Genomic DNA, 20,845 nt, shown 5'->3' with positions numbered 1-20,845 from the left:
ATAAATTAAAATACAATAAAATACTCACCTGACCAACAAAAATAGCTGTATCTTCTTCATCATCAGTACGATAACAGAGAGTCAGGCCCAGTTTTTCCTGGCTGTTCATTCGACAGAGTTCAACCTCCTGTAACAAACACACACACATAAACGCATTAGGTTTCGTTATCTTTGTAAGGAGTGGACTCTCCAAATACATTTTGATACAGTATAAACTGTATTTTCTATCCCCTAAACCTACCCATCAGAGAAACCTTTTTGCATTTTCACATTTTTAAACAAGCGTAATTTAGTATGATTATTAATCAATTTCCCTCGTTAGGACCATGATGTATGTGAAGCAGGTTTTACTATTCTTGTAGGGACATTTGGTCCTCCCAATGTGTACAGTACAAAGCTCAGACCATTACCTTTATGCTGATTTTCCAGGCATATATTTTCTTATGAAGAGAGAACAAATTTTTCTTCAGCTCAGTTTATTTCTTAAAACATAAAAGCCAGCTTCTAAACTGCAGCACGAATACCATTGTTTTAGAGTAGTAAAGTCATCTTAAATGTTAGGCTGTGCATTAAAGGGTTAGTTCACCCAAAAATTTAAATTATGTCATCAATGTTTCACCCTCGTCATTTCAAGCCCATAAGATTTCCGTTTACAACAGAACCGGAAGAGAATACAATGCCGAATAAAGTCGTAGTTTTTGGTATTTTTGGACCAAAATGTGTTTCCGATGCTTCAGAACATTCTAACTAACCCACTGGTGTCACATGGACTACTTTGATGATGTCTGTATTTCCTTTCTGGACAAGGACAGTATATCGTACATACATTTGAGACAGAAAGCTCTCGGACTAAATCTAAAATACTGTGCTCTGAAGATGAACAGAGGTCTCAAGGGCTTGGAATGACATGAGGGTGAGTCATTAATGACATCATTTTCATTTTTGGATGAACTAACCCTATAAAATGAAACAATGACGAGTTCCTTTGGCTACAAATGTGTCCTACAAAAGGCCACCATGAAATATGATACAATCAAGCAGGCTGAGGGGGGTTATATGTCAAGACTGAAGCCTGCATGGTGCAAGTGACAGCGCTGTATTCGAGAGACATTCACTGGCCAAAGGAGAGCAGTTAGCCACAGCTCAACATACCGCTGACACCTGTCTCAGTTCAGTCAAGCAAAACGGCTCATTTATTGGTCGACGCTCCTGACCGAGCACTAGCATCATACATCAGAAAAAAAAACAAAAAACACCCACATTAACCAGATTTACTACTCCATATATAAAGGGTTTTCCATTTTCTTCCACAACCATATACACTGAACTGTCAAGTGTTCGTATTTGGTAAATAATTTCTAAAAATGCGAGACCAACATGCTCACAGCAACGTCTGTGGTGTGATATAAAAAGGCTAACTCTTTCTCATATTTCAGCTGATCTGTCAGTCCGCACAATAGATGCAATTCATCACCAGAAGCTTTAATACGGCTTCACATTGATCTGCTCCATAAGCTCAGCGATACTTCATATTTTCTGCAAGTCTATTGTTCAGACCATGCTCCTCAAAGAGGATCAACCGACATGCCGAGCAAAATAATCCACACAATCTACCTTAACCCACTGCGGCAAGTGATGGAACTGGAAAAATCATAGTGATCATTTTACAGATCATATTAATCTAGGATATGTTCTGTATTCAAGATAAAGTGGTTAGTTTCCTCTTAGTCTGATATGAAACATTTGATTGACAGAAGTTATCTTGATTGGAAGGAGTTCATCCAGACATTTATCACTGCTTATGCATACTTCACATAGCAACCTCTGCACTGTGCAATTTTGATTTTCCAACAAGGAAATTGTCACTAATTCGCCTAAATAAAATCATCATGCGTGTACATATCCCAAAATCTCATGGAAACATCTGGTGACAAGCTGTTTTTGTACCTTCAAACAATCATAAAAATATTAATGATTCATTAACACGCATGCATTTGTTTTCCAAAATGAGCAAGAGGCCCAGTAGGAAAGAACATTAATGTCACTAAAATAAAATTAATTACACCTCAGTGGAGTGAGTCTAATGCCCCCTGTTTATTAGCCAAAAGAAAAAAAAGGCATGTTTGAAAGCTTTCCTGCTGTAACATGCTACTTTAACTCATTAACAGTGACGGAATCTGCCTTTTTGAAACTCTTATTTTTTAAAGTTTCATAATTAATTGAATCAAATACATCATTTGATCATATAACTCTATTTTAATTCAGTATATTTTATTTATAAAAAATGTTACAGTACAATATAGCTTCATTTGTTAACATAAGATCATTAACTACATTAGTTAACATTAACTTGAACAATACATAGATACTGCATTAATCTCAACATTTACGAATACATATTTAGATCAAAAGTTGTATCTGTCAGTAAACTAACAAGAACATGATTTGCTTTATTAACTAAAAAAGATGAACAAATGCTCTGAGAATATCTTGCTCATTGTTAGTTTATAATGGCTTAACGGATGTTACGAACAAATGAGACTTTATTGTGAAGTGTTACTGATAAAATGAATAATTGTAAATTAGGTAAAGCATGCAATATTGAATATCAGTATTTGTCAAAATGTAAAACTATTTTGTGTGTGCATTAATGCATACTGTATAATGTGATGTATTTAATCATGCCATCAGGGTTTGTTTGTAAATGCCTTGGCTGACCATTTGTCATCGGATCACCCGAGATGACGGTTAACACCAGGTGTGTATCACTTAAAAAAAAAAAAAAACATTTTCCCTTCACTTACCTCACACTCGAATTCAACTGCCCTGTCCACTTCTGCCTGATTGCTGGCCACATATTCTGGACAATCATAATATTCATGCTCCATAGTCTGAATGGAATGACAACTAGAGAAAGAGAGAACAAGAGAAATGAACTTTATAGGCTAAGCTTTATTTCTGCAATTATATTTGCAGAACTACAGACCCGTTACACTTCTAAGAAGATAACAGAATTTGTTTGTAGTCTGGGCAAGCATGTAATTACAAACAATACTCATTAATCTGTTAACACATCATGCTGGGGTACAATTGCAAATGCTGTTCCAAGATCCTAAGCAATCTGTGCAAAGCACATACACACACACACACAAATGAGCTGAATCTTTGATTTTGCTGAGTTGTGGCCAGACAAACAGATTAGCAGCATAAATAAACCCAAAGCAAAGCACATGCATAAGGAGCCAAATAATCAGATGTGGCCTATCATCCCCAGACACAAGTCTTATTGGACAAACTCACACAGTTGAAAAGCTGTAAAAGGGCATTAAACACCAAGAGAAACCTCTGTGCCAGCATGTTTGATATTTTAGCACTCCATTAGGTTTTAATCACCCTGTATACTACTCATTACAGGAAATGGATAAGGGAAGCCACTACAATAATTACACATAGGCCCTGGCGCGACTTTTATGACAGCAGTGGGGGTTATTTCGTGTTGGGGGGTTGGGGAAGCGGGTTATGGCTGTTGCCTGGTAATGAAGAAATATTTGATAATAACATCTGATGTTAGTATGCATAGTCATCTGGCTAAGTAAATAAAAAATGGCTAAGTTTAATAAAAAAAATAACTGAAATAAATAAATGATGTGTGTATATATATATATATATATATATATATATATATATATATATAATAGGAGGATTAGTTTTAAATCTAAATGTAACTATCAGTGTTGGCAGCATACTGTACCTGTCCGACAGCAGGAATGGGCAGATGTCTGGCACAGGCGGGGTAGTGGGTCTCATCTTTGCCAGAGCCATAATGTGCTCAAAGGTGATGTCCGTCTGAGTGCATACATCCACCACACACACTTCCTGTAGGCTGTTCTGGTTCCGGCCGGAGGATCCCCGCCTCAGCACCTGCACCACAATTGGTTCCTTTCGCATGGCCTCCACCGTTCCCTCATGTCCAGACTTTGAAAATTCACGTCCATTCACCTAAAGAGAAGAGAAAACCACAAATAGACTTATTCACTATTCCATCCAATTTTTTGAAAAATCATTATATTGTTTTTTTTATAGTTAATGTTTTTTTCAAGATCGTTCCAGATTCTTCAATGAGCTTGTGTGTGTAGCTCTGATATGTGGATTTCATAAGTGACCAAACACTCTGCGTAATCATTGTGACATCTGACACCTGTCAAAGCCGCCCCATCAGAATTCACTCACCCGCATCAGCAGGTTCACTGCCAGACCAATTAAATGAGCTGGTTATAAGCTTAAAATACCAGCCTTTCAACCATTTATTTTAGACAGAATCATACCCAAGGGAACACACAAACCCCTTTACCTTTATGCTGTAGGTCTGCGATATAAATGACACGTCAATGCCCAAAACGCCGCTGCTGAAAAATATTTTTGTGCTTAGTCTTTTACTTTACTGGTCCACGAACCCAACAAAAATCAATGAAAAGTTAGAAATTAGTCAAAGTGTGTCAGAACTAGAACAGAAAGAGAAGAGATAAACCAGATAAAAGATATATAAAAAAACTGACAGGTATATCAACCATGTATTTGGTCCCCAAAAAGCCTTAGTATTTTGCAATGCAATGCAATAAGATTTAAATGTACAGGTTAACTTATTTTGGGTCCATCAGCTAAAAAAAAAAATAGGTCACATTGTCCACGGTGAGAGTGCAAGTGCACATGATTTATTTTAGACTGAGCAGTTATCCTTAAGCTATGTGGTTCCTGTGAGGCAGAACAAGAAACTAGTCTAATTATACAAGATTCCTTATCCTCATTTCTCAAGGCTCGTGTGTGCCAACAACAAAGGGTGGCCTTTAGACCTTTTTCATCTCTTCTTTTGTTTTAGGAGAGAGCATAGCATTTGGCACCTCAGGCTGTCAGGTACAACTGCTGTCTAGCGACCTGAACATTCAACACAACATGACAGGAACCTTTGCTCTCAGGCATTCATCAAATCACACTTTCATCCTGCACTGTTTCTTACGGGAAGACTGAAGAGCAAGTTGGATCTCACCAGATGGGCCAATTAATCCGGCGGCACCTAGGGAACCATCCAACAGTGCAAACTCAACAGATGTGATCGTCAACTCTGAGAATGATACTTGTGTTTGGTTAAAGTTAAATGTTGGGCACAAACCAAAAGGTCTGGTGAAGAAATAAAGGAAACCAAAACATTACACCGACAAAGTAATACACCAAATGAGATACCAACTGAGATATAACTCTTAAGATACATAACAAAGTCACTCAAATTACTGGACTTTAAGCAAAAACTTAACTGAAAATTCAAGGCTGGCTACTTCTTTTATTCACATAACAGTTGTTACTTCCAAAGAAAGTGGTATAAAATCAGGCATAGTCGATGAATAGCCACCAGAGCAGAAACAGCCAATTGATTTCTATATTTTGTCTAAAAGATTAGCAGGTGAAGAAACTCTAAGTTCATGTTGGGGAACGTTGATCCACAGCGATATGAATTTAAAGGTCATTAACGTCAATGAAATGTGGCCGTCGCTCACCAACAAAGCTTCACCAACCCACCTCCACATTCCTCCTCAATACATGACTCTGAAAAGGTCAGGTGCCAACTGGGTTTGATAACAAGGTCTGGAGCTGGAACGTACCACAGTCACCTCAGACCCGTCATATTGATTTAAGACTTATAATACCAGCCCTGCCTCAAGAGGACCATGTAGTACATCTGAATGCTGAAGTGGAGGACAGAATCACAGCTAACATCAGTGGTGGAGGGTAAAATGTGTGTTTATTGTCAGAGCTGTCATATTTGGGTCAGTTCTCGTCAGGTGACACATATCTAGAGGCTTGTTTATTTTCTCCCAACTGAATGATTTTGCACAGGTGAGATAAGCACAAAGAAGTGATAAGACTGCATGTGTGTGTGTGTGTGTGTGTGTGTGTGTGTGTGTGTGTGTGTGTGTGTGTGTGTGTGTGTGTGTGTGTGTGTGTTTGACACATGTGGCATGTGAGATAAGAATTGGATGAGAACCTCTTGGCCAGTGGAAAATGCAACAGCTACAGGCAGATGCACACACAAACAGCATTACGTCAACCCACAATGTTTGGAAAACTGACAGTGGTAACAAAGGATCTAAATAACAATAAAAGCCCAATGAAAAAACGCTAGTAGTCTTTTATATGGCGCATTTGTAAGGGAGTCATGCACACTATGAGTTTCTTAACACCGTGAATCCAAAAGGAATAAAAGTATGAGATCATAACATAGTGAAATCCCACCTAGGAAGTGTCAAGCAATCAAAAAAGATTCTTCAGGGTATTATCTGTGAGCAAAAACACAATATCGGACTCACGCTCCCATTCACAACCCCCAAAGCATCTTATCTTCGTATTGAGCACATGGCGAAACACCCTGTCAACCATCTATTCACTGCAGGTGCTCAATGACAATGCCACAAAGAAGTCTAATTGAAAAAGAAGACTTTCTCATTATGAGAACGTATCATTTCTATCAAATATCCGAATTTAGCACATTGCTTTAGAGCTCAGACTCTCTCTTTCAGGAGTCTATAAACGCCATCATCTCGCTGTAACTGTGGAAAAGAAACCATAGATTCTGTAACAGTCTGTCATTATTCTAATTCATTTTCTTCCTTAGATTTACTCAGAGGCTGATAACTAACTCTCCATGTCGTTAACTATTCAGATATTCAAAAAGAGACTATTAACTATTTGCATATGCTATTTTCCATGTCGTCTCTGCACTGATTAATCAGTGTGGCAAGAAATTAATGAGAGGCAATTAGTACACTGATGAAATGCATGAGTGAGTGAGAGATCAGTATGGGAAAGAGAGGAAAAAAAGTGCAGAGACATTCTGTTTAAGTGAAATTTGGTGCAAATTACTGTTTTGGAGTTTTGTCTCATTACAAGTATAATCCAAGCATACTAAATTGATTGTAAACAAACAAGCAAATTAAGCATATCAGTCATGATAATAACTCAGGGTAATTTATTAAAATCAGACTCTACGGCTACGCCATATACCCACATTATTCACCATTATGAACTTGGTGTGAAAATTATTAATTTGACAAACCTTAACTCTTTCCCGTACATTAATGGAATGTTTTTATTTTCTTTTTGTCATTTATGACAACGCTTGGCAAAATATTCCGGCAATCCATGTTTTCACAGTCATATACGGGCGCTATTGCGCACCTTCTGTTTGTTTTTTAATGAAACTTTCCCACATTTAAGTGTTGATTAAAAAAACATGCCTGAAGCTTTTAGGGAAACCTGTTTGAAAACAACTATTTTTTGCGATTCCTTTGGTGATGCTATGACAACCTAACACCACTACAAACGTAACCGTTAATTATAAACCTAATTATATAAATAAGACGCAACTTGCAAGGCCAGCCGCTCCCCCAGTTTGTCATTTTTCAACATGCACCACATATGCACAGTATTCCCACATCAGTATCTGTGATTACACAGTATCACCATAGAGATTCAACCATCTCTGCTGCCATTGCTTATGCATGTGCTTTTGTGTTAAATTAAAATTCCTCTTTAGGGACAAAGAATTACTCCTCAAAGAGGTTTCCGGCAGCAATATGCCACTGACTTGTTCTGTGGGAATCAGGCGGTGGGAGTTTGACTACACAACACAACGCTGACAGAGTTCACCCTGCAGGGAAACCTTTCACAACATAATTAAATTCTCCATTAGCTCCAACCTTGGGTTGATCCTCCAAGCTAAATAAATGCATCTCATTCTTCTCTATTTTCAGGTACAAAAATAAATAATGCATTTGAAATAACAGGCACATATATCAGAGAGCTGTGTGTATGTGTAACTAATGAGTCCTTCAGCAGGACCCAGCCATGGATGACATGTGTTATGACAAACTGTGTCAACAAAATGCTTATTTAGCCCCAGTACATCAATACAATAACCTGATGCAAGCACTCTCCATAAGCATGATCATACTGCATGCTGTCATAGACTACATCATGTGTACTGAATCTAGATATAGGGAATTGTTTTTCCATTACTTGTCAACAGGAGTGTGAATAAATGAAATCTTGGTAACGCTTCCTTTTACAGTACAGTATGTGTACTTACAGTGCACTTACCTAGAAAGTACTGGCTAATTTAAGGTAAGTACATGGGTTAGGGGTAGGTTCAGGGTAAGTACCTAGTTATTACCCAGTAATTGTAATTACTATAATAAGTACATAGTATATACATGGTAAAATGACTGGAAAAGGAAGCGTCACCGAAATGTTTTCTGATTGATAACAGATTTTTGACAGGGTTGTGTCTCTTTGTTCACATGTCGCCTGCCCAATTTCAAGCCCTTAAACCAAAGTGCCGCAACATGTCCGGGCTTGTTGCTCTTCCATGGTCACTTATATATTTAATTATGGTTTCTTTGCCACAAGAAATTGGTTTCCCAAACACTCCCCCGATCTGCCATTGGTCAGAAAAACAGATAGTCTTGCCCCAAACTCATACCATTGGTTCAAATATTGAAAAAGATTTAAGCAATTGCTGAATTCAGAACAACATACTATTATACTCTTTTAGCATCTGTCTATGGCAGAAATAGTATGAGTATAGTACGAAGGTATGTGGTTCCAAATTCAGCAAATGTTTTGATAGGAGAAAGTATTTTATCACTGAAGAAAATACACACTTTAGCTTTAAATACCAGCCTTCAAAAAAAAAAAAAAAGAAGAAGAAGAAGAAGAAGAGAAAAAAAACTGGACCAAGTCCTGAATTTAGCTATAGGCTTTGCTGTGCAGTCGAGTTCACTTCAAGGTTCACCAATAAATGTCAGGGCGAAAATTCTGTGGAACAAGCCAACATTAATCATAACCACCACGAAAATAACACAAGGCTATGCAATACAACAATACAAGTAAGAGTGACCTAAGGTTCAGGGATAAACTTGCCTTTTTTTGTACATGCTGACTCTCACTTGACCCAATGCTGAAAATTTTGATTGTTCCTGAAAGGCAATGAACCTGGTGTCTTGGCCTTAACATGTTTGAGAAATCAGTCAAGCGAGCCAAGGAGAGTTATGGGTACTGCAGGCAGGCTGAGAGAGAGAGAGCAAAAGAGACAGATCTGAGGGTGATTTGTGGTTTCAGTGGGTATGCTTCATTATTTTATCTGATTTCGCTGGCAGAAGTGTCCCACCATGCCTTACTAATGACTTTAATGAAGGACTCCGCTCTTGAGAGATACCAGCTCTGTTTCAAATCCTGAGCTACTTCACTGCATAGGTATTATTCTAACAAAGGCATGGATGGGATCTCATAAGTGACAGATTTGGAAGGCAACTCAATATGCTTTCAATAGAGTTTCATGTCAGCTTCTTGCTGGATAAAATAATACGTTTGTAATTACTCAACCAAAAAAAAAATCGTTTTTGAAATTGCATTGAAATTCAGTATTTTTGACCTTCCTCTATCTTCCTCTTCATCAACAATCTTGATTTTCATCACAATGCAATGCATTCTGTGGTTGCCTTCAAGGATGATCACACTATACTTTTCATTCCATTAACTTCTATTCATACGCATGCGAATGCAGAAGACAAGAACAGTTCAAGCGAATAAGTTTCGCATTTCGCTGCGTTTCAAAGTTCAAATTTGGTGAACCTGCAAATTTGTATCTTGTGAAGATGTGTGACCAATAGACGATTTTTATGCCAAAGTGTGGCCTTTTAGCTAAATATAAAGAACGCAAACTTTATATCTGCAGGATTGCAGTGCTGCATTAGTGGAGTAGATTGCATATTTTTACATTTTTGACGTTGAATCAATATTGATTGGATTGTGTTTTTAAAAAATACTCTGTCAAATCAATTTAGATCATTTATGTGGTTCAGATAACATAATATTTTGAGTGTCTGATGATTAAATGAATCTCCTTCATTGTATGAACTCAATTTTTCAATTTCAATGAACTTAAATTTTCAAGGCAACCAGGTTACTTCATTTTTTAAGTTAAACCAACAATATTTTTTACACTGCGGCTTTAGAATTTGAATCTGAATACTAATGAATGAAAACTGTAGTACTAGTGTTCTAGTAGAGACAAACCGTCTAAATAGTGCCTTGTCTTCCACAGTGAACTTCATGTGTCTCCCTCTTAGACTGAGTTTAATAGATGTGGTGCGCCCAGTGCCAGCGGCTTATTGTCTGTTACTTCCTCCTACACACATTAGACACAGATTAACCTTACATCTGCCATCATTACAGGCAGGAACACCACAAACAATAGACGTTTGAATAGATAAACACACACACAAGCACTGTGTTCCAGGGAATATTTCTAAATTAAATCAAGGGAGGAATACAGTAACTGCTTTCTAATCTGATGTATGTGAGTTCAAGAGGAGGTCAGAGCCTTTACCACAGCAAGTATTCAACAATGCATAAAGTTAGTTTCTGAATTCTTAAGTCAATATACTAAATAACCTGAGTGTGGCCTAGCACATCAATATGACAGAAAGGCTTCTGTCGCTGTACTGTTCGCCTGTAAAAGCACAACAATTGTTGGTGCACACATCCGTGCCATCTCTTAACGAAAACATACTAATCAGAGTCCCTCCATCCACATGATTATGTGTGAATCTTTTGTCCTGCATCCCACGTTTGTGGATCCAAAGCCTGATGAATGCGTCTGGCAGTTGCGAGTGGGTTGGCACGGGTCTTCACGCTCTGTGTGTAGTTAATGCACCACTACAGGTGTGGCACATGGCGGCCGCCACCCCACGGCCAAAACCGACATCTGCTCCCCATCAAATCTGAAGCCGAATATGAAAAGATGAATCTAATAAACAGATATTTTAATGTGAACACATGTACCTTCTGAGTAAAACCAGGTACATTGTGCGAGTAGTTTAATGTGTGAACGACATATTTAAATCAAAATATGTCAAACTTTTAATGAGCTACCAGACGTGAGATTTCCCGGCACTTCATGCCAATTAGCATTGTTTCTCAAGCGTGGAGTTGGATTTAGCTCTCAAGGGAAGAATGGGAAAAAAAATGATGCACGCCTTCACACCTGAACAGTCTTCAAGAGCACATCAGATGCGTGTGAATGGACATCCAAACACGCAAGCTTGCTTGAAGATTGTCTCTGACGCACACAGCCACATAATGCACAACACACCGAGATGTTTTGCAGTGCAATTTAGCTCTATTCAGCCTGTTGACAGTCAGTCAGCTCCTGCTTTCACAGTTGCTCAACGGATGACTCGGAGTATGAATTAGGCGTAATTGGCTAATCAGAATATGGAAGAATTTGAATAAGCAGATAAAAGACTTAATATTTTTCTTAGGATAAGGCAAGGATAAGGTTACACATTTGATTCCATTAATTTTTTATCAATGTAGACTTATTCAATTATTATATTATATTAATTATATTCTGTTTATTCTAATAAATTATAATATAATACAATATAATACATACATACAACATACTTGCTTGAATAAACACTAATAATTAAATAATCTTATTACCCTAAAATCCTTAATAGGTATATAGACCGTGTGACAACTAGACCTGATCTCTTCTATATGCTTTAATAGGCCAATGCTGCATGAAAGCACACAATAGAACATAAAAATGCAAATTTCCAAGAAAGGATCTGCTCTCAGACTTGAACCCTACTGATGTTACAGATAGCAGATCTGGTTACTGAGCGGAGACACCGTGGTTTGCCCCACAGATGGGCCGCTTGATACTTAATACGCAAACGGACGGCGCAAGAGACCTCCGAGAGCTGCTAATGACTTTTCAAGCACACTAGAAACCCAACTCAAGTTTGATAGTGTCACAGTATTGAAGAAACATACAGAACCTGTCCAAGATAACACAGTCTCATCCCAAAAAGTCATATAACTGACGTCTTGGGACGTCTTTTGACCATACGTCAATATCCGCCTTTTTAGGGCCCCCTTAAACGTCGGTAGATGGCGATCCCGGGCCGTCATACAACTGACGCTTTACCTTTAACGTCAGTTAGGTGAGGTTAGGTTTAGGGTTAGGTTTAGGTATGGGGTAGAGTTAGGATCCCATAACCTCATCTACCGACGTTTAAGGGGGCCCTAAAAAGGCGAATATTGACGTATGGTCAAAAGACGTCCCAAAACGTCAGTTATATGACGTCTTGAGATGAGACCGGGTTGTCCAAGACGTGCAAATTTGGACTCAAAAATACCAAAAATACCAAAAATTGACCAAAAATACCCAAATGACAAGCAATTATGACATATGAGATCTAATATACCCGATCTCACAGCAATTCGTACGTATTTTACAAGGTGGCTAATTCGTACGAATTCATACAACCTCACTCGTACGAATTTAGCAAAAATCGCACATATTTTACGAGTTACGAGCCCGATTCGCATGAATTCGTACGGATGAGCAACCTCTGACCCCAGTCCTAAATCTACATGATTTATACAATTACACCAGTCCAACACATTTGTCAGTTTGGATATGTAGCCTATCTGATGGTCTTGAACATTTCCACTTCAATGTCATTTCCACCACAAATTTTGCATCGTCTCTGATAACATGGAAATGTAATCAAACATTGAGATTACCATAATTTAGATTAGTAAATGCTGTAGAAGTAGGTGGTTAGTTCATGGTTGTCAACAAATGAAATCTCATTGTAAATTTCAAGTTTTACAGGTGAAATCTCAACCTCTCAGACATACAAGTTTGTAGTTAAAGAAACCCCTGACTACAAGTTCAACACTTGCACTCATAAGGAATGTTTGCCTGATATCAGCTTATCATTGTCGTTGAATAAAGGATGTCATGGTGTGCTTGTGTCAGACTCGGAGGAAATGACCAGACCAGTTTGTGTCTCACACTGACAGACTGTTACTCACACAGGGGGCCGGGGCCAGCCAAGAGGAACAGACAGGAGCAGTGACCTCCCTTTATGTGTGTGTGTGTGTGTGTGTGTGACTGATGAAAGGTGAAATGTATCCAATACTGTATGCTACTGCAAGATGTAAGACAGCATGTCTGCAATGACACAAGGTCTCTCTCCATTCTCCATATAACCGGTAACAGTGTGAAGTTGACTCTGATAAACATTGCAATTTCAGTATCTCATAATTCCTCAGCCTTCCGCTCACTGTTTTCTCACAGAAAATGTCTCACCTTTGAAAGAACAAAAGAAGAGACAGAAAGTGAGTTGGGGGAGGGGTATCATCCCTCATTTCACGTGCCGTACAGAAACAAAATGCCCCTGAGATCTATTTCTGTGCTTTAACCTTCCACACACAGATGCATCATTAGCCTATTTGATCCTTACCAAGTAACTGTGATACTGGGCTGAGCTGCAGTGCTCACAGATTGTTTTAATATTGCAGATACATCATATAACCCATAAATTAACTGAATTTGACTGAAGAGCTCTTGAACAGTAATTCTCCACTATACTCTGGCAGCTGCACAACAAACATAGTATTTCCTCCCTGGGTCCTCGGCCAGATGGGATATTAAGAATTGTCATCTTGTACCTGCTAATTGTATGTTAATTACAAATGGATCAATCCACAATCCTCCAGTGCACTATAAACCTGCTACATAGAGCCAATCAATGTAGAACAAATCAACGCAAAACAACCTAATTTAAAGTCAATGTATAATGCCATTTGAAACCCATTTTAAGATGAATTTAAGATTGAAATATAATATTAAGCATGGAAACACATTTTTGGTTGGTTTTATCTATAGGAAATCAATTGTTATTGTCTAAATAGCTTGATAATGTGGCACTAAAAACAACAACATTATAAGGTACAGTGTGGAAAAAAAATAAAATTGTGTTGAAAATGTTTTTTTTTTAATGCTAAATCCATCACACTAGTTCTAGTTATTAAGTCAAGTGAACAGTGATCCATGTATATTTAATGCCCTGTGTTTCATTCGTGTAGCACCCATGTGTGACGGAGGTGTAATCAGCCCCTTTTGACTTGGCAAGTGGGCCGACTCAAAGAGGACTACATGATGAAGTAAAAACAAAACTCCATAACTTCTTATAATAACCAATCAGCTCTGAACCCCAGCACTAATTACACACCAGTGTGTCTAGAGCAGACAAGCAGGTCATCTCCTCTGCGGTTCCAGACAAAGAACTTTTATTATTGCTTCTGCTGAAATTAGACTGTGATTGTCTTAAGATTGAAAGAGAGGCTATGATCAATTTAAGGATATAAAACAACAAGTTTAAGACAAAAGAATATGATGTGTATGATGTGTAATATGATATGTTCACATATTTTTCTATGCATCATCATCATTTTTAGTTTGTTTGAACGTCATGGTTTTAAAATGGAGTTAGCAAATGAGTCAGAAAGGGAAAATGATGCATCAGTAAACGCAGATAATAAAATTCTCATATATGCAACCAAAAAGTGCATGAAGGAAAAAATAGTGTTTAAAAAATGGAGTTGTGAGTTAAACCCTATGCAATAAATATCCTCCAGAATGGCTGATGCAAGGTAGATTTTAGCATAGCACGGCCACAGGTGGTGTGTGTGTATATATATATATATATATATATATATGTATATGTGCTGTATATGTAAAAAAATGAGAGCAGAAAGAGGGGCAGATAGTCAAGACTTTCAATCAGAGAGTCTGGCTGTTCGTATGGGTTTGCTATACGTATGTAAAGGTCAAGCCTGCACTTTTTAAAATGAAATAACACAAAAAAGAAAAGGTCACCTCATAATTTCACTTGAGACAGTCACAAAGGAAGCAGATCAGATAAAAGTGTAATGAAACTCAATCAACTGAGCAGTAGAGACAGTAACAACAATAACAATGACTCTGTTGGGACTTCTTTTTGTAGCAAATGCTATACAATGTATAAAATTACTTGAGTAATGAATAATAAAAAAAATGAGTGCAACCAATATATTAAAATTGTGGCCGATACCAATAAACCGATATGTTTTAGTTAATGTCGATAACCGATAAATAGACAACATTAGCATTTTATGCTATCTATACTAGCAAACTAATAATGTAGCACTAAAACTACAAGTAGATAGGCTTCATAACATTATAATGAACAATAAAGATTCATTTTGTGGTATAGGCTGATAAATCTAAATTTTTTGATCATTTTTGAGACCCTGATCATAGAAACAAAAGTTTCACCATTAAACGTTCCAAGCACCCAATTAGTTACCCTATATGACAAACTTGCACTGTACATGTTCTACTGCAATTCCCTTTTTGAAGTGATTCAATCATATTTCAAGCAATTCAAAACCATCATGGTGAACAATAGGCTACGCATCTCAACCCGATCTCACATGAATTCGAATGAATTTTACGAGGTGGCTAATTTGTAACAATTCGTACGATCTCACTCATACGAATTAGTATGATTTTCGCAAATCATACATATTTTACGAATTGGCCAATTCGCATGAATTTGTACGAATGACCTACCCCTGACCCGCCCCTAAACCTAACCATCACGTTGGTTTAGACAAATCATACAAATTCGTATGAGTGAGGTCGTATGAATTTGCACGAATTAACCACTTTTTAATCACTCGTACGAATTCTTAAGAATTGCTCGTGAATTTTCTTATCGTGCTGTTGACGAGAAGAATGAACATATACAGTGTCGGCCGATACCGATATGGTGGCCGATATACAGTATAATGCATCCCTGTAATGAACTATCATACATCTGTTCATGTGTTCATGTGCTTTTGAAATTTGAGATTACCTTGTATACAGTATATTCACATGAAGTGTAAAAAAAAGGTATGTAGTAAACATGAAACCATACACACAGGGTAATATGGTGCATCTGGTAAGGAAGATCAGTGGCTGTGTAAATGATATGAGACAGAGGTTTAGATGAGGTCATCTGCTCTCTTTCCAGATCAGAATTAAAATATGAACTCAGCATCTGTTATTTCACATAGGCAGAAAATCACCTGGACCACTAAGAGCACAATGTCTATTTTTAGCAATAATTATGCAATCATTCCATGCATGCTGGAGCCAAAAAGAATGATATGGGTTTTAAATGGGATTTCCATGAAATCCACACACACATCCACACACGCTTTGCCTGGGCTGGATCTGGTTGGCAGGATCTGGTGATATGATCACCCCAGGGCCTTTACTATCTGACAGGCTTATCATCCAACACGCTCACAAGATCAATCAAAACTACATGTTTCTCTGTCTTTGGCTTCTTTCGCTCCACACCCTTCGCGTTTCATCAGCGAGGAGCATCATTCAGAGAAAGGCTCCGGGACAGTAAGATGGATGAGAGTGTTTTGAGAGGGAGAGACAGAGGACGTGGCCCAACAATGACGATGCCAATAAGAGAGACCTTGGTTCAGGCAGGAGTGTGAAGCACCCTTACACACTCGAAACTCAATCTAACACTCTTCACAAAAGCCAGTTCCTTTTGGCAAGTCTCTCTAAAGGTTGTCCTCCATCTGGAGACCCATTAAACTTGAAGGCTGTGATACACTGACTGCCCAATTCACTCGCACAGATCCATATGGCTGTTAGCGCTCTCGGGACCGACACTTCATCTGACCCTCGATAGCCAGGGGGTGCGGAGGTAAACTAGTGCCAGCTTTTTCATGTAAATTAAAAATCTAATTTTAATTTAATTGAGAGTTTGCAATAGATCTATTAAAACAAAGTGAATTACAAATAAATCTCAATTTGGCCCATGCAAATTAAAGCGAAGGGTGGGATTTCTTCTAGTAAATATTTAAAAAAAAAAATGTATTATATCTTTGAATCTGTTGGATTAGATGCTAAAAACGAATGTGTGAGTGAGTGAGTGAGTGAGTGAGTGAGTGAGTGAGTGAGTGAGTGGGAGGTGTGTCTCCTCCCATGCTGATCCACAGACTGGAAATTACAGAGCATCTGTCCCCAAACGGGCTCCTGAGCATGGCTGTAAAATGCACTGAGCCTCAGCATTTTAGCTGAATTTAGAGTTTTAGAGGAAATAAATACATTAAAAAATCTTTTTTTTATTTTAATAGTTGACTAAATTTTGCACCTTGCTACTTTAGCCCAGCAGTACATCAATTCTTAGCATGAGAAAAAATATTTAAGTAAAATCAAAGTTACCATTTGTTAACAACATTAAGTTTGTTGCACTTTTTTGTCAATTTTGGATTTAATGCTGATGAACAAAATTCTGAAACTCTGAAAACTCATTAAATTGAGTACGACCATTTATAGTGTTATGTAATAAAATTGTTTAAATATATTCATTTATTTAAAAAAATAATAAATAATAGTTATTTCAACAAAAATACATAAAATGTGGGAATTGTGGAAATATCAATGTACATTTTTTCACTGTAAATTATACAATTTGTTCAATAAGGACATTTATTATTTTACAGCAATTTTATGCAGAAATGTTTCAAATACATTTTCCCAGCAACTGTTTATTTAATAAAAATCTGCCATAATGTAACCTACAGTATACCCAATTGGGTGTTTGCAGTCTTGTTTTTTTTTTTTTCAGCACTGCAGAAAATAACACCTTATCCACGCAAAAGCTGTCATTTTGAAAAGGTTACCCAATATAATTTAGTGTTGATATCACCCACAAATCATGTCATCTATAATAAGACTTTAAATGACATCACATTTTACATCATGATGGATAAACAGCAGCCAATCTCAGAGATTTTGCCAGTCAGATCTGCCAGCCAAATCCAGGAGAAATAACTCAGATATTACAATCCCAAACCTGATCTTTCTAATGGAACACAAACACACAGCTAAGTCCTAAGAGGCAGAGAGTAAGAAAGAGCGAGGGAGAGAGAGTACGGGATGTCATTGTAATGTGCCTAACAAAGAAAGAAGAATACATTTCCATGGTGAGCCCGTTGAGGGGCGAACACTCACACTAAACTCATAAATCTCACAGACCACCGGGGCTAAAGAGGCTGTGCTGCCAAGAATAGTGTCAAAATTGTCAAGGGGCGTGAAATTGCAGTGTAGGCGTGTGTTTGTGTTTATTCATGTCTGCTTGTTGTTGTGACTTCAAGAGTAACACGGTGCAACATCTTCTTTGATTTCTTCTTGCGAGCATAAAAGCTCAAAAATTTAAATTGCTGAATACCAGAAAAGGAAACATCTGAGGCAACACTTCCTTGACACACTTTCGTTTCAGCTTGGGAATTTACTCCACCGAGAGTAGATCCAGATTTCCATTTCCTTTCAAAATTCCTTAGTACCTTCATCCTTCCTGGAGACACTATTTCTTTCTCTTCCCTTTCCCTGTTTTTCTTATATCAAGAGTTGCATTCGGCTGCTAAAACACCAAAGGGACCAACATGTGACATATAAAAAGTCATCTCATGTCAAGAAAAAAAGCAAACCGTAACCCGCCAGACACATACATACAATGTCTAGGGTGTCAAATGTCTAGGGTGTCAAAGCGGCAGCGCGCCACTGGAAAAACGATGCCAGTCCCTCTTCACTCTATAGTGCCACAGAAGAGCAAGCGTGTGTACAAAATTGGTAATCATAGGCAGTACTGCACTGCTGACAGCAATAAGCGGTCTATGCAAGTCACTCTACACAAGCCCAATGTTTTGAACCAGTAGAGATCAAACTTCTTTTACCTCAGTTCAGCCTCCAACAGGGATAATCTCCTAGATTGGCATCCACACAGACAAAAGGCATGTTCAAATATCTAATTAGTGACCAAAGACATTTGGTACAACAGCTTAATGAGGCGGCGATAAGAGTATCATGAAAATATTATTTTGCACGCTTGATGCTCGGGAAGGAGCGGAGACTTTGACCTTCTGTGCTGCACTGGAACATGGGTAATTTTCAACTCAGAGAGGAGCGGAGCCAGGGGTTGAGCCAGTCTCAGACTAGCATTAACCTTAAGCAAAACGTTTTTCCATTATAGCATTGAACATTGTGCTATTGTGTATTCTGTTGCGGAGGTCCAAAGGTTGCCAACTAAAGGTTTGGAAATACAGTAATATAATAATATAATGTAATATGATATAATATTCTGCAACTATGTGAAATGGTCTTTATCCAATTTTGGAATCCAGTCCAGGCTTTCTTCCTTCTTGCAGCTCTCACTTGCAGCTATAACGTAAAGACAAGTTTCACCAGTGGGTGCAATCCCCAAATTCTCATCCTCCTACCTGCAAGTACAACAGTTGTAGCCAAATTAACAATAATACTAGCACAGTTGTAAAGGGTGTGTGCTTCAAAACTAGCTTTGATCCCTGACAAATGCTTCCAGGTAAGTCCCCAATCCAGTTGGGGATTCATCACACACGACAAAGAGTTCTCCTAAAGAACTCTTCCCACAAGACTGTGCAGATCCATAAAATGGGACAACTACTAGAATAAAAGCTAAATGTCTTAGAAGACACTTTTAAAACTGAGAGGTTGAAGACTCATGGGCAAGCGTTCTGATATGCTATCTTTAGGCAACCAGAGTTTGAATCCCAACTTGTGGTCCTTTCCATTCCCACCAACCTCAATCTCTTCCACTTCGCTTTCTATCCACTCCCCTGATTGTTGTTATCAAATTAGAGCAAAAAGGCCAATAATAAATCTTTAAAACAAAATGCTTCCCCATCCAATGCTTGTAGGAGTACTTGTAGCGTCCTGTCCCTTGAAACAACTGGTCCTACATGTGCTACTCTCAAGTTGCTTTGGAGAAATGAGTCTAAATAAATGATCCATTCTGAATCTGAAAGAGTTGCAGAGAAAAGATTGTAAAGAAATGTCTAGAGATGATCAAAACTTGTGTTATAACCCATAAAAATCTTCACAAGGGTCTCAGGGTATTCCAGAGTAGGTTAAACAAGTCGACTTACCTGGGCAATCTCGTAAAGCAGCTTGTAGTGCTCCTCTCTCTTCTGCAGCGTGCACAAGTTACAGCCCATCTTGCCGTCGCGGGTCCCCCAACAGATCTCTGGCAGTAGTGCACGCAAACAGGCACCCTGGGGATTTCCCTCAAATGTTGAGTAATGTCTTTCATCAGTGGGTACCTTTCACCCGTTCTTCTTTGTGTAAAAATCACGCATTGACCAGGCTGCCTGATGTAGCAGAATTCCTTGTGAATGACTGTGTGTGTGCATGCATCGTACCCCCTCGATCTCCTTGTGTCTCTCTCATCCACACTAGCTGAATAGCAGTCATCCACACACGCTGTACTAAACCCCTCTTCATAGAGACACACCCCCCTTTCTCACTCGTCCATCTCTCTCTGGGTTCCTCTCTTTCTCTCTCTCTCTCTATCTAAAGCTCAATGCACATGACTACACCTACTTTAGCTCATGAATAATAATGAGTATCTGTTGGATATTCATTAAAAGATGATGCGTAGAAGGTGCTGTGCCTGTGTTAACTGGGTATTTATCACAAGGCATTAAATGACCAGCAACTAAACAACACCAACTACATTTCACATTCAGGTAACCCTAATATATTGATTGATTGATGTTGTTTTTTTATAGTCATTAGGAAGAATGCAGTATTTCAAGAATAGAGATCTGACTTATGAATGGAGAATGAATACTATCGGTTTTCAATATTTTCAGTCAAGTGTGAATTATTGTTGTCTAAAGGGATTTCAGCCATTTTGTGAAAACTGTGTCCAATACATGATGCAATATTGCACTAACAGAAAAAATAATGTATTTTATGTAAAACAGGGTTTTAACCAGATGCTCTGTGGGTTACCCGTGCCGAATGTGAAATACCATTGGTCCAAAACATCACCACTCATTA

The 20,845-nt window shown here is 38.1% G+C and overlaps 1 protein-coding gene across 2 annotated transcripts in view; it reads right to left on the bottom strand.

Annotated features, from left to right (window-relative positions):
- Window positions 1-20,845, bottom strand: part of pdzrn4 (PDZ domain containing ring finger 4) — a 36,312-nt gene that overhangs the window by 5,622 nt on the left and 9,845 nt on the right. Inside the window, exons 1-4 of one of the 2 annotated variants that reach the window (XM_039668664.2) lie at window positions 19,930-20,286; window positions 3,752-3,999; window positions 2,805-2,907; window positions 29-127 (exon numbers count right to left, since the gene is read on the bottom strand). In XM_039668664.2, coding sequence (XP_039524598.2) covers window positions 29-127; window positions 2,805-2,907; window positions 3,752-3,999; window positions 19,930-19,998 — 519 coding nt within the window. In that variant the 5' untranslated portion in view covers window positions 19,999-20,286. Of the gene's footprint in view, window positions 1-28; window positions 128-2,804; window positions 2,908-3,751; window positions 4,000-19,929; window positions 20,287-20,845 lie in introns of those variants that run through there. The other variant, XM_089127057.1, reaches the window with a different exon arrangement.

This window comes from Pimephales promelas, chromosome 24 (assembly GCF_988280905.1).
Source record: "Pimephales promelas chromosome 24, fPimPro1.hap1.1, whole genome shotgun sequence".
NCBI lineage: Eukaryota > Metazoa > Chordata > Actinopteri > Cypriniformes > Leuciscidae > Pimephales > Pimephales promelas.
The sequence above is the reverse complement of the archived record's forward strand: the minus strand, read 5'-3'. Positions and strand labels throughout refer to the sequence as shown.